The sequence below is a fragment of the Athalia rosae genome, chromosome 2, assembly GCF_917208135.1.
Source record: "Athalia rosae chromosome 2, iyAthRosa1.1, whole genome shotgun sequence".
In the NCBI taxonomy this organism is placed as follows: domain Eukaryota; kingdom Metazoa; phylum Arthropoda; class Insecta; order Hymenoptera; family Athaliidae; genus Athalia; species Athalia rosae.
This window is the reverse complement of record NC_064027.1, coordinates 7,689,409-7,703,087: the sequence shown is the minus strand read 5'-3', so window position 1 is coordinate 7,703,087 and position 13,679 is coordinate 7,689,409. Positions and strand designations below refer to the sequence as shown.

At 45.2% G+C, this 13,679-nt stretch overlaps 1 protein-coding gene across 5 annotated transcripts in view; it reads right to left on the bottom strand.

Moving 5' to 3' along the window:
• LOC105686657 (protein O-mannosyl-transferase TMTC2-like) overlaps positions 1–13,679 on the bottom strand; it is a 215,454-nt gene that overhangs the window by 21,203 nt on the left and 180,572 nt on the right. For all 5 annotated transcript variants that reach the window (XM_048651503.1, XM_048651505.1, XM_012401689.3 and 2 more), the window contains exon 7: positions 10,488–10,732. In XM_048651503.1, coding sequence (XP_048507460.1) covers positions 10,488–10,732 — 245 coding nt within the window. The remainder of the gene's footprint in view (positions 1–10,487; positions 10,733–13,679) is intronic.

Genomic DNA, 13,679 nt, shown 5'->3' with positions numbered 1-13,679 from the left:
CTCTCCGCATTAATGTAACGGAATCCAGAGTTATGGAAGGGCGTAAAAAATTCTTTCATCGCTCCGAATGCATACGGAGAACTGCGGGGGAGAACCCGTTGCGCGGAAGCCTGATATCGTTGTGTAATATCTGCTGAATGGCGAGCGATTTGAAGATGACTTTTTAAGTTGCTACGGGTATTTCGTTCATTTTTTTTTCTTTTTCTTTCTCCCCCGCGACCTTTTTGCTACGCACACATATTCGCGCGGTGCGCGTTTTCCCGTCCATTTTTCATCCGGTAATTTTACAGAGGAGTACACGCCCTCTCCTATGATATCCTAGCGCCATGGAGATGGGTGTTTTGTGCAGCCCTTTTACGGCGTCGCTCGTCGGGTTTGAAGCTCCATTTTCATCCCTATGAAAATGGGTATTCCGGTAGTGGGCGTTTCGGTATTATATACGCGGTCGCGGTTTGTCGTCCTCGCGTCGTGAGGAAACTCCCAACAAAGAGGAATTAAAAACAGAAACGTGACATATTTTTCGAATAAGCTGTACCACTTATACTACCGTAATTGTTCCACGGTTAATTACCCCGTTTTTATATCGTTCACTTCTTATATCCTTTTAATTGTTACTACGTGCCCGAGAAATTCGACCCTCGAGACGCCGACGAAATTTCTAAATATAATTATTGCGTTACGTGAATCGCGAACGAAAAAAAAGAAATTCACAAAAAAGACGAATCCCGCGGTCGGAAAAAACGCTCTTCTACCTAAACACAATTATTCGATTAACCGAACAATCCGGAGTTTCATCCATCATTTACGGCGAGCGAACCGCGTTTGTATTATTTTTTGTAAAATTTTACTCTCAACAGTTACCCAATTTCGGTTGTTCTCCGCAGGTAGCGGTTACATAGTTACGGTTCAAACTGCACCGTTGTGTTATTCGAAGGATTCATTGGTACAGAATTAGCGCGAGTACTTGATGGCGAAAATGAAAACGTCAGCGGTGGATTTGGCATCGCGATCTAGCTGGTTAGCTATAGATATGTACGCCCGGCTATGCAGCCGGTAGCAAAAGAGGTGAAATTTGAACATGGTGTAAGGGAGAACAAAATTACCTCGTATACCATTGTGTGCGAACCCGAGGGGCTTCGAGCTCCTAATTAGTCACTCAAACACCGCCGACGAACAAAACGTTTCGCGTTATTAAAACTTGGTGTATTCAAAATGTATATATAACATAGGGACACGTGTACATAGGTGGGTACCCCTATAACTCTGATGAAAAAGTCGGGTGTTCTTTGAACGAAAAAGAACCGACGGCCAAAAGAAGTAAAAAAGCAAAATGAAAAAAAAAAACAACTAATCACATGCATATCGCGCGCGCATAATGTGAATTCGACTTTACACTACCGAATACGTATGAAAAAATGCGCCGCGTACGTTCTTCGAATAATCGCCTGAACCACCGCATCACGTACGCTTGATTCCGTTGGCACAGTTTCAGTCGTGAAATCGTTGGCTCGTTAGCGGGGTAATTATTCCCCGATGATATTAAAACTGAATATTCGACGGGGAGAAAAATTTCGATGAAAACAAGCGATACAATTTTAACGAAACGCACAAGGGACGTTCAATGATGGATGGTAAAATAACGGAAAAGAAGCTTTCTAAGTTCCATATTTTCTTGCGGGCTGTAGCGAACGTCGCAGTCGAATTGGGGGAAAAGTTTACTCAGAAAATTATTTCATTGTACGGCGTATTAATATTATTCCCTCGGAGTCGTATATCACAATATTTAGACATCTCTCGACAGTCGATTACGAGCGGCGGCCGTCCCGGTCGAGTGGACGGAGTTTTTTTTTTTCTTTTAATAATTGCGTATACATCGTCTTTCTCGAAAGTAATATTCTACTGTAATAAATTGCTCGGAAATCCCAATAATTAATACGAAACCGCTTGCGTCGGGGTCCGCCTCGCGTCGACACCCCCCCAACTATGCCGAGAAAGTCATTCATCGTGGAATTAATAACAAGGGTGGTACTATTTAACTGTAATGCGAAGACGACCCATTCATCGCCTTGTAACGAGGGAGTCCCCCGCGTCAGCCACCACCACCGTTACTCCCGCAGCCACCTTCCCACGTCTCAACCCCGTACCCATACCTTTCTTCGCCGCCCGTTTCCCATCAGCCATCTGTCAACGGACCGCAGACTATAAACTTGGCTAATTAATGCGCCTCGCAGGAGCCGCTCGGAACGTGCCCTCGTTTACCGCGCTCGTCCTCCTCTTCCATTACCATTCCGTTCCGTTGCTCAGCGCTCCGCATTGCGTCCGTTACAATGCGTTTCGCGCTTTCGCGCACCGCACACGCGTGGAGAACGCGGGTGCATACAACGCTCCGGACAACGATGTGAATAGCGTAAATTTAAGGCGCGGGCGGTCGTAATTAATCCGAATCCAACGATTAATTTCACGGGGATGTGGAGATGTATTCCGCTCGGTTCTATCCCGGATCAAAGATAATTATATGTTTCACGTTGTCAGCCACCTATTTCTCGTTTGATATCGTACCGCTCTACGCGCGTACACACGGTTTAGTTATTATCTATACGCGTTATGTACGTCATCGCGAATATTTATGCATATCCTCAACGTCTCGCGAGGTGTACATTACTCGGGGAATATCGAGACGTGAAATTGAGAGAGGAGTTGATGAGAAACACTGGTTCTCTGTATCGGATAGTTGTTTGCTCATCATCATATGTTACACGTAACAATCAACGTTTCCTTTGACTATCCTGCCGCCATATTGCGCGAATGATATACAAAGCGATTCGTACACATAAACACCCGTAGACGTGTATCATTTACGCCGCTAATTGGGACGCGGGAATAATCATTTGTACGATATTTTCAGCGGGATGGTGCCATTTTCACGTTCGCACGTTCGTCAAATTTCTTTATTCCTTTTGAAAATTTTCGGTTCAACCGAGATCGAAGGTCGAGGTCCTTCCGGGGGGGAATTCTCGCGGTCTTTGCGACGAGTGGAGCGAAAAATTTTGAACATCTGGACCGGCGGACGTTTCATCGGACGTCCCCTTGAGTAAATTCTCACGGGGACGGTGAATTATGCAAAAACGATCCATGGGGGTTGATCGGGATGAGACATTTTGGAAGTACGGGGGGTAATAGGGGGTGGGGGTGTCTCGTTTGCTCATCTGCCGCGTGTGCACGATACGGATATATTCGTCGATTGTATGAACAACCGCGATCCATGTAGTCGAAGAAAGAAGTAAATGCCGAGGGGGCGTCTTGGATACGACGTAACGTAGTTACACCTTATGTACGTACATGATATTATCAACATTACAGCACTAAACTCTTGAAGTATTTATCGTAATTACCCAAGTTTCTTTTCGCAGTTCCGATAACGTACGGAGTTGCCGTTATAGCTGGTGTACGGTTTCTTTATTTTTCTTATTGTTAGCATGTTTCTTCTTTTATTGCCAGAAAACACGCTCGCCGACTACTTCCGATTACAAAGTTTTATTAGGGAATATTACGCGATATCGTAGATAGGAGGAAGGGGAGGGTCGGGGGGAGGTAGGGGGAGGATTGGGGGGGATGGAACACCGCGGCAAAACATACCGCGGGGTAATATGATACGGTAAATATTGTCGGAGGCCAATAAATCGAAGTAAAAGGCGAAGGGTCAGCTGAAATATTCGATACATTGTTCGCACTTTTATACCCAATCCGAGGTCTTTGGATATATTCTTTTGGAAGTCGAGAGAGCTTTCATGTTGAAAATGGCATAAAGGTTTGCGGCTTTTACCTATTTCCGGTATCCATTTATATATACCTTACATATACCTTTACTTTTATACATCCCGCCGCGCGCTCTCCTCTTTACGAATACAAAGGAAAAACAGAGTCGCTCCCGCATGCACCGCCGCCGATTCGGCGGGGGATGCTGCCGCGAACCTTTTTCCCAAAAGAAGTGACACGGTAAAACGGACTCGCTGAATAAAAAATAACCTCCTCAATTATGTAACGAGCCTCCATTCTTTCCGACGTTAAATTCATTCGGGATACACGAGAAGCGAGATAAGCCCACGTCACTCTCAATTCATTCTACGCTAGAGGAGGGGCGAGGGAGGCGAGAGGGATGAAAATTAGTACAAAGTAAACGCCGTCGCGGACCTTCGGAAAGAGCCGTCGTGACATTTTTTTCGAGTATTCGAAAATAGAAGAAAAATTGATGGGCGGCCGAGGAGAGGCGACGGAGAAAACAGAGTGAATAAAAAGCCTATGTTATTACAGTTGGTCTCTTAGCACCTTCTATCGGGGGGTAACTGTATAGTTAACCCAAAGACTTTATGATAATCCATCGGAATACATAATTAATTTTTCCCTAATCACCTTCAGAAATTCCACAAGTTTTGAAAATTCATACTCTCCTTATGCGAAATACCCCCCTCCGCTCCCCGGCGACGCCGAACCCGCTCGAACGGGTGCGACGCGACGACGCGAAGGTTGCCGCCGCTGAAAAGTTTTCGAAAATTCTCGCTCGGATATCGGACCACGGAATGCGGCTGAACTTTGCTAAATTCTCGACTAGCCGTCCGGCGTTAAATCGCGCGCGAATTATGCCCGGCTTCTGTGTCTCTTCAAACTTTCACGATCCTCTCTCGAATATCGCTCACGGTAGATTGACACTGATTCAAGGTATATAACACACGACACGCTGTGTCGGCTGCAAATTACCTCCATTTTTAACTTCGCGTCACATAAACCCGTCTGGATCGATCGCCGTTCGCATCAAGTGTTAAAAAGTTTCGGGGCGTGGGACGCGGTCCGAAGATAAAGTGATATTCTTTCAATTTTTCTCCTTTATTTTTTTTTCCCTCGCTCTTCGCCAGGGTAGGTGGGTATATATATACTGTACACACTTCACCGTGTACCTACGTGCATAATTGATCTCTCTCTCTCTCTCTCTCTCTCTCTCTCTCTCTCTCGCTAATTGTGAACGCAAAAATGTTTTTTCAATAGAATTGTCGAGTTTAATTTTTCACCGTTTCGCGTGTACTGTGTATACATATACGCGCGTTCGGTGAGATAGAATTATTTTTTCCGCCGGGTTTCGAATGCTCTGGGAGGCCCTGAAGTGCGTTACGCGGATGTTGATTGTTCGATTTCGAACACCACACCCCCTGCGTACATACCTCGGCCAGCCGTTTCGAAGCGGATTGAATTTTTCATCGAGGATAAAAAACAAAATAACAAGTTTTCGCGGACGGACAACGTAAACGAACGCACCCCACCTGTGGCCCTCGTAATTATGGCGTCGATGTGATTCGTGCCTTTCAAACGGCACCTTCGAGTCTCTTATAAATTCGGCGGGATAGGAAGAATCCTTGCGCGCGTACTCGAAGACAATGATAAGGGGCGAGAGGCCGATGCGAGCGACGGTGGGCAGGTATTCGCCTTTTCCTTCACGTACACTGCGGGGCTTCTGCTCTTGGAAAAAGCCCATTTACCTCGCGTGTTCCGTTCCGAGTCAATTGGCCGGGCGAACGGGGTCAGATACCATCCCGATACCCACCCGCATCCACGTCGACGTTTCCTCTCGCCCATAAAACAATTGTTCCTTCTCGTTCCTTTTCGGTACCCCCAACTTCTCTTCGGCGCCGAGGTGAAAGGGCTCGAGAAAAAATTCACCCTCGAAATATGATTAGTTTTCCATACAGGTGATTACGAACTCCGAAAAAGGATTCAGGAGAGATAAAAGTCCTTGTTACCTTACCTAAGGTTAAATTCAGGATATTCCAGTGTTTCCCGATCAGTATTTCGATTGGGTTTTTCCGAACTGTGGTGTAAAGATCATTTCTTATATCCTAAGCAATATTTGAATAGGTTGGGATCCTGCGGAGCAGCCTCCTCGCTATCGGTATGCATATATTTACAGAAAATATGATCGGGTCTGGCGCTATTACGCGGAGAATATCGTAAGAAGGAAAATGGTGGACCGCAAAACGTATATAGCGGGGGGTAAGAATGTATACGCGTATGCATAAAACGTATAGAAAATATGCAAAGTTAAGAAAGAGAGAGGGGCGGGGGAGGGGGGGGGTAAGGGAGGGCGCGACGGCGATACTGATCGTCCTTACATCTCATAAATCCTCGGAGGGGGTGGGGGTGGTAGTGGGGAGTGGGGAGTGGGGGGTGGTGGGGGGTGGAAAGAGAGGGGTGGAAATTCGCAATCATACTCTCGAAAGCACAATAATTTTCTTGGCACACGCGCCTCACTTGTTTCCTTGTAACGAGAAAATACTTTTCGTATAAATTGTCGCGCTCGGTGGGGCGCCCTGCGGAAGCGATATCCGGAAAGACATAAGCAAAACAAGCGGTGCTCGGGCCGAGACCGACGGTTGTTGGGTTGTTCGGCAAGGCGAGTCAAGCAACGGTTTGAATATCTCGTAAAAATGCAAACTTCTCCATCAAATCTGAACAGTCGGTTGGCTCCGCACCTCACGTGTTGTTTCGGCTTGTTCTCCGTTGTTGTTCGCTCGGCGAAAACTTCGACGGTGCGGCGATAAAGGATAAAGTAGAAACGTCGCCGTGCGGGAAAAACGACGAAACGCCGAAGTGGTGCATTGGAAGAAAAAAAGCGTAAAGTAAAAAAAGAAAAAAATAGAAAAAGAAAGCGATAGAAATATATTATTGCGAGTAACAGACGCGCGATACACGTACGAGGAAATACTGCAGTCGCGGTTATCTACGTGTTTGTACGTATAACTCGCGAATACATTTCGAATGAAATTCTATTTTGAAACTCGCGCGCGGCACTCGACGGTATGAAATGAATTTTTCACTCACCGGAGTTATGCGCGTGTACATTATACGTTCGTACTTGGAAAATGGTGCAAAGATTTGTCGAGCTCTCACACGGGGGACGATCGATGTATCTTTCGAACACGTCGTCTGCCCCGCTTGTATGTACGTTCGTTGATTATCGTCGGTTACGTGCGATGCGAAAACCGGTACGATTTTGGCGAATGCGTATGTATGTACGTGCGAATATGTACATGCGAATATATATATAAATATATATATACGTACATCCGTTAACCTCGTTGACGTTAGAACTGAGAGGATTTTAATCCCTTCATTAAAACTAAGCAACTGCGGGATCCGCGAGATCAGAGGAATAATTGACGAGACTAACGTAGTGAGGTAGGGTGGTTGCAAATTCGCTTTGCCTTATCGAGATTACGAAGAGAGAAGCTTCGCGGCTTCCTACTAACCGTCAGAAGTAAGGGTTCCGGTATATATAGTCGGTATAGCGAGGATGGAAACGCGGGCGTGGAGAGCGCGAGAGGCGCGTGGTTTTGACTAATGCCAAAGGCCATAAGCGCACTAAACGTCAAGCGTATATAACCCATCGACCGAATGTATAGGTATATGTTTAATACACCGACAAATGTCTCTTGGGGTTCGCTAATCCCGCGGTACGTATACATACAACCCTCGAATGCGCGAATCTCTAGTTGTATATATACATGTATATATACCGAACGAATCATCGAACCGATGGCCAATAAAATCGTCGCTGCATCGCTAAAAAACTAAATAAAATAAAATAAAAGCGTCGAAAAAAAAGAATCGCGCATCACAGGTGCACGTTTAATGGCTTCACCCCTTATCGTTCGTCCATAGGGTGCGACAGAAGCTATTGATTTTACGTCGTTATTTCGCACCGAAATCCGACCGCATCGCGATCGCCAGTAGGTGGATTATATTATATGCGTTTTTATTTTCCGCACGCGCTTCCATTTCCGATCGAAGAATGAACAAGTAAGACCGCGCCGAATGTGTACGTGAAACGAAAAGAGAAAAATCAAAATAAAATCGCCGTGGGTAGGCTATATCGATACGATCGTGGCGAGGCGCCACCGCACCTATAATTCCTGACCACCGACCGCAAAACGTTGCGCCCCAAATAAATTCACCGGCGATTCCGAATCACCGCACTCCGATCCATCCATCCCCAAATTAAAGACGAACGCTCTCGTCGAGCCACCGCGACTCGTGAAATTCTAATTACAATTCGGGAGAGGAATTTTCTTCTTTTTTTTTTTTTCATTCGCTCTCACATGCATCCGGTGATTCGAAATTTCTATCCCTTGTGGTCAGGCGTGCGAGGTCCGCGCGAAGGCGATCGTAACTCGCGGTAAAATCTTAGGGCGAACGATTTTTGCCGGGCACTCGGAGAATTCTCGGTTTCACGGTCGTTGCTTTCGAATCGTAAAATCCCGAGGAAGAATGAGAAATTATTCATGAATGCGACTGATTGCTTGTACTCTCTTGCGTGAGCCGAAGCTTTTTGCTTGCGCGTTATACGAAAGTGTATATAAACTGGTTTATGTATATACATTATATACTTATGTACCCTTCCGCGGGCGCACCAGGATTCGAGGGTAGATCGAGGAGGAGAACGGGGTCGCTCTACTCTCATCCGAGAGAGAGGAAAGGGGCGACCGAGAGACAGACGGATGTACGAACCGCGCGGAGAGACCGAGAAACGAAGTAGAAATGGAAGAAGGAAAGGAACAAGTGGAAGGAAATAGAAGATTGAAAGAGTGGGACACTTCGCCCCGCCACTAGTACTCGTTAGAAGGGAAAGAGGGCGAGCTAAAAAGTTCAACTTTTCGCTCCAATTCGCGAGGCAGTGAATTATCTACCCTGCAGTAGTTCTTTGTCTCGGTTATATTCTCACTCACTTTGCGCTATATACGAAGGTATACCTACTGCTCTAAAGAAGGGTGATGAACCTGCAATTTGAAAACGCGTTCAACAATGTAATTTATATTATTCAAGCAACATGTATATTGGGGTGGGTTGAAAAAAAAATTTTTCCACTTAATTAGTACTCGATCCATTGCATTAGTAGATGATTTTGGATTTCAGATTTGGATTCCTGAGCTGATTATACGTGAGATTACCCTTGAAAAGCCAAAAAAAGAATCGATTTTTGGGCCAAATGTGAAGTAGTTTAAAAATTGATTGTATTACACTTTTCTGACGTATTTTGACCTCAGGAATCCGAATCTGGAAGAAAAATTGATCTATCTCTAAAATTGACCGAGTTATCGCCAATTTTCACCTTTTTGGGGTCAAAAATAAAAAATTAATTTTTTAATCTATCTTAATGTAATTTGAGCTCAGGAATCCGAATCCGAAAGAAAAATTGGTCTATCTTGAAAAATGACCGAGTTATACCCATTTTTTCGCATTTTTTGGCATAAATTTGAGGATATCTCGAAGGGAAAAAATCGTAGCTCAATTTGGACAACGGATTCGTGTTCCTGAGGTCAAAATACATAAGAAAAGTGCCATACGATCAATTTTTGAAAATAAAAATTTTTGGTCAAAATTTGAAAAAATCGTAAGGGGTACCCCTTGGAAAAATCTCAAATTTTGGTCGAAAATTTTTATTTTTTAAAATCGATCGTATGGCACTTTTCTTATGTATTTTGACCTCAGGAACACGAATCCGTTGTCCAAATTGAGCTACGATTTTTTCCCTTCGAGATATCCTCAAATTTATGCCAAAAAATGCGAAAAAATGGGGATAACTCGGTCATTCTTCAAGATAGATCAATTTTTCTTCCGGATTCGGATTCCTGAGCTCAAATTACATTAAGATAGATTAAAAAATCAATTTTTTATTTTTGACCCGAAAAAGCTGAAAATTGGCGATAACTCGGTCAATTTTGGAGATAGATCAATTTTTCTTCCAGATTCGGATTCCTGAGGCCAAAATACCTCAGAAAAGTGTAATACAACCAATTTTCAAACTACTTTACATTTGGCCCAAAAATCGATTTTTTTTTGGCTTTTCAAGGGTAATCTCATGTATAATCAGCTCAGGAATCCAAATCTGAAATCCAAAATCATCTACTCATGCAATCGATCGAGCAATCATGAGGTGGAAATTTTTTTTTTCAAACCACCCTAATTTATATGCCCGCAACTGTGATGCCGATATGATTGAAAATTACGATAAAAATCGCAACCTGTGCGCTCGATAAATCCTATTTTCATGCGGGGAGGCCTTCAATTCCCTCCCTTCCTTCCTCCTCCGAGTGCAAGCCTATGAAGATAATCTTCGCAATAGGGGAAAAAGATTTATCGGTCTTTTGTTAAACACACCTATATACACACATCTCGCAAGCTCGAAGGAATCGACAATGCCTGGGTATGTCACTGACAGGAGAGGCTATCGTTTAAACGTGAAATTAACCTTTTCCGATCCGTGAAAAGCTCTGCCCTCGAAATGAAGAAAAAACAAAAAAAGAGAAAATAGAAGAAACTCATTCCCTCGAATCTCTTTTGGTTTTCTCGCCGATATTTCGGTTTCGGGCTGAGGCGTTTCTCCCGATCTGTACAGTCGTCTGGAGCACGCGCGGGTCGATTGGGATCACTCGAAAACTCACCTGAGGTGGATAGTGTTCCGGCAGAGCGTGTAGTGCTTCCCTGTAGGCGGCGAGAGCCCTTTGAAGTCGACCTTGGTCGGCGTAAAGGGCACCGAGTTGCAGGAGAGCTTGAACACGCGCCGCTTCGTGGGCCCTTCGGTCCTTCAGTCCCGATCCGTCAAGGGAAGCACCCGTCCTCAGGATCGCCGCAGCCTCCGTACCTCTGCCCGCGGAGATGAGGGCCGCTCCCAAATTCACGTAGGCCTCTGAAACGTAGAAAATAATTGCGAAATGTTTTCTCGCTCTCTCTCTTTCTTTTTCTCCTGAATATGAGGCGCGCTTTTAATTTTTAATTCCGGCAAAGGCGTCGGATTTTTAAATTCTCGAAGCGTATAAATTTATGTATATCATGGAACACGTTACGTACGTATATACGTACAGCGAGCATGATAAGCTCGAGTAGCGCGAGATAGTAAAGCGGGATGAGATATAAGAGAATTACTTGACGGAACCCGGGAAATCCCCGCGGATTGAGAAGCTGGAAAACAGATCCTGAAAGATATCGCGCTCGAGGAGGAGAGCGCGGATACGCCGCTAAATAAACACTCGTGTATTTATATGTACGTACATACGTATATATGTATACGCGCGCGCGTCGTACACGTGTGTAGATTATATAGCGACGTAATAGCGCGTGTGAATCAGAATCTACCAACGGCGAACGTACGTACCTACATCGAATTAAACGAATGAGGGGGGATACGAAGAAATCCTCGCGAATATGCGTCCGTTACGAGAACGGATATACATAGGTACGTACTTCCACACTCTCATCGCCGGTATACGGAATCGGGTCGGATAACTCGAGTTTGTTTTTGGATAAGGGATGTATTACGCAACCCCCGCTCCCGATACGATTGAGCCGTTATTCATGAATTTCCCCGTGTATCCTCGAGAACGCGACCCTTTTCACTTATTGTCGGCGCGACGCGCGAGTGCGGCAGCGCGGTTATGTAGGTATACGTGCATACATACATATAACTACCTACGTTGGATGGAACGACACGATAATAAATTCATACTGCGAATGATACGGCGCGGCGGTAACCGGAGGCGTAAAGCGAAAGAGCATAAAGATAACCGCGAGGTAACACTCGACTGTTTTCCGATTTAAAAACCTCTAAACTGGAAATAATGGATGCGGCTGCAGGGAATAAAAGCCAGCTCGGAGAGCTTATTCCGAGCTCGACACGGAGGTGGAAACCTCGACAAAATACCGACACGTTCCGTGCACGTATACACCCCGTGTATATACGTACGTACGTATACGTATATACGCTACTTGAAAACAATTCTTACATCAAACGATTCCCGTCCAAGACTCCCGTCGCTCTACTCGACTTGATCCGGTCTACACGGGTAGGTAATGCCGGAAAATCGAGCGCGGGATGAACGAGAAGAGCAAAGAAGCGAATCCAAAGAATACAACGAACCATCCGCAGCGTGTATATTGCTCCGCATCTTATACATGTACGTATAATAACGGAACAACCGATACACACGCCGCGCCTTCAGTTGGGCGGTCAGGGAGACGCGAGTTTCGGAAAATTTCCAACGAGCGAAGAGGGTTTTATGGATCGGCATCACCAACGGTCGAGGGGTGCGGTGGCCATTTTAAAATTTTTTACCTTCTCCTTCTCCCGCCGCCCCCGTATTATATATATAATCTTTTTTCCAGCTCCGAGTTACATTTCCTTCGCTCAACGTTCCGCCCTAATAAATGGGGTTGGTCCGTCGTCGGCTCTGTTGACTTTTACGAGATGGGGGCGAACTGACGTGTTACATTGCGGAGTTCATTAATAATTATGGTCCGGGGTACACGCGGCGATAATTTTACTTTATATGCGATCGCAAAAGAACCGTTAATCTTCGCTCATCGTTCTCGCGTCATCGGCTCGAGTCGTCGATAGTTCGCGATCCGATTCGTCGAACCGAACTCGCGTCAGATGCGTGCGATACGCGCGGTATAAAAAAAAAAAGAAATAAAAAATTTGTTTGCTCGGTACCGAGAGGAAAATGAAGAACGTGCCCCTGGGTTAATTAGCATTCGCTTTTTTACCACGTCAGGACCGAAAAACAGCGACTTCAAATTCACCGTTTCGACGTCATGAGAATAAAAAAAAAGAATAAGATGAAAAAAAATTCGGTCCATCCGTCTAATTTTTGTAAGTATAGGGTTGGGTCGCTACGTCGGATCCCCTTGTCAATTACATGCCCCAAGAGCGTGCGTAACGTAAAACCTTTTCGCATACATATTTTGTATTTTCTTATCAGTCGAGCATCGAGTTAATTTTCATAATCATTATTCTCTGGTGTAGCTAATTTTTTACCCCCTCCCCCCGCCATATTGCTGAGAAAAAAAATCTTTGGATTATGGTAATTGCCGGAGTGCCGGCGTCAGAGAGCGCGCTCGAAATACGCGGGCCTAAGAGTAACTTGATAAACCTCCGTCTTCTTTTCTCGTCTTTCCTTGTTTCGCCTCCCCCCTTGAAACGAAACGCGATACGAAAATGCACTTTACGGTCGGAGGGAATCGATATAAATTCTATAAATTCGAAACACCGCGGAGGCGGAAAGTAATTTAAATCGAAGAATCCGTCGTCGTCGCGGCGTAAGCGCATAGTTTTGCCGCGTTGCAGCCACGGTATCGTAATTATTTCCTTAAACTCTCGGGGAGAAAATTGAAGCTAGGTACACACACCTGTATACGCGCCCGCGGTCTATCTGCGGAAAATAATTCAGCATTAACTATGGTCGGTCGACGATTTCCTATGTTTGGTTTGCCGCGAGTATTCTTCCTTCGGTAACGACGACGACGATCGTCGCGTTCGCCGTTGCTCCCCGTGTACGGGAGTAACCGGGCGGTGGAAGTGAGCCGGAAAACAAATATAAACAGAAGAGAAAATTGTTGTAGATATTCCGGCGGTATCCGGTTTGTGTACTCGATTCACCGCGGCGAGGTATTACTCCTCGTCGTATACTCCTTTATAGAACTGACGCGTCGAACGCGGGGTACGGTAACGACCGAAACGGCGTAAAAATATATAGAGATAAATAAAAACGGAAATGAAGAGGGGGGGACGGAAGAAAATAACCGAGAGTTTTTCGCCTCCCCTTATTTCGTTATTACACTCCCTCGGCTTGACCATTTCT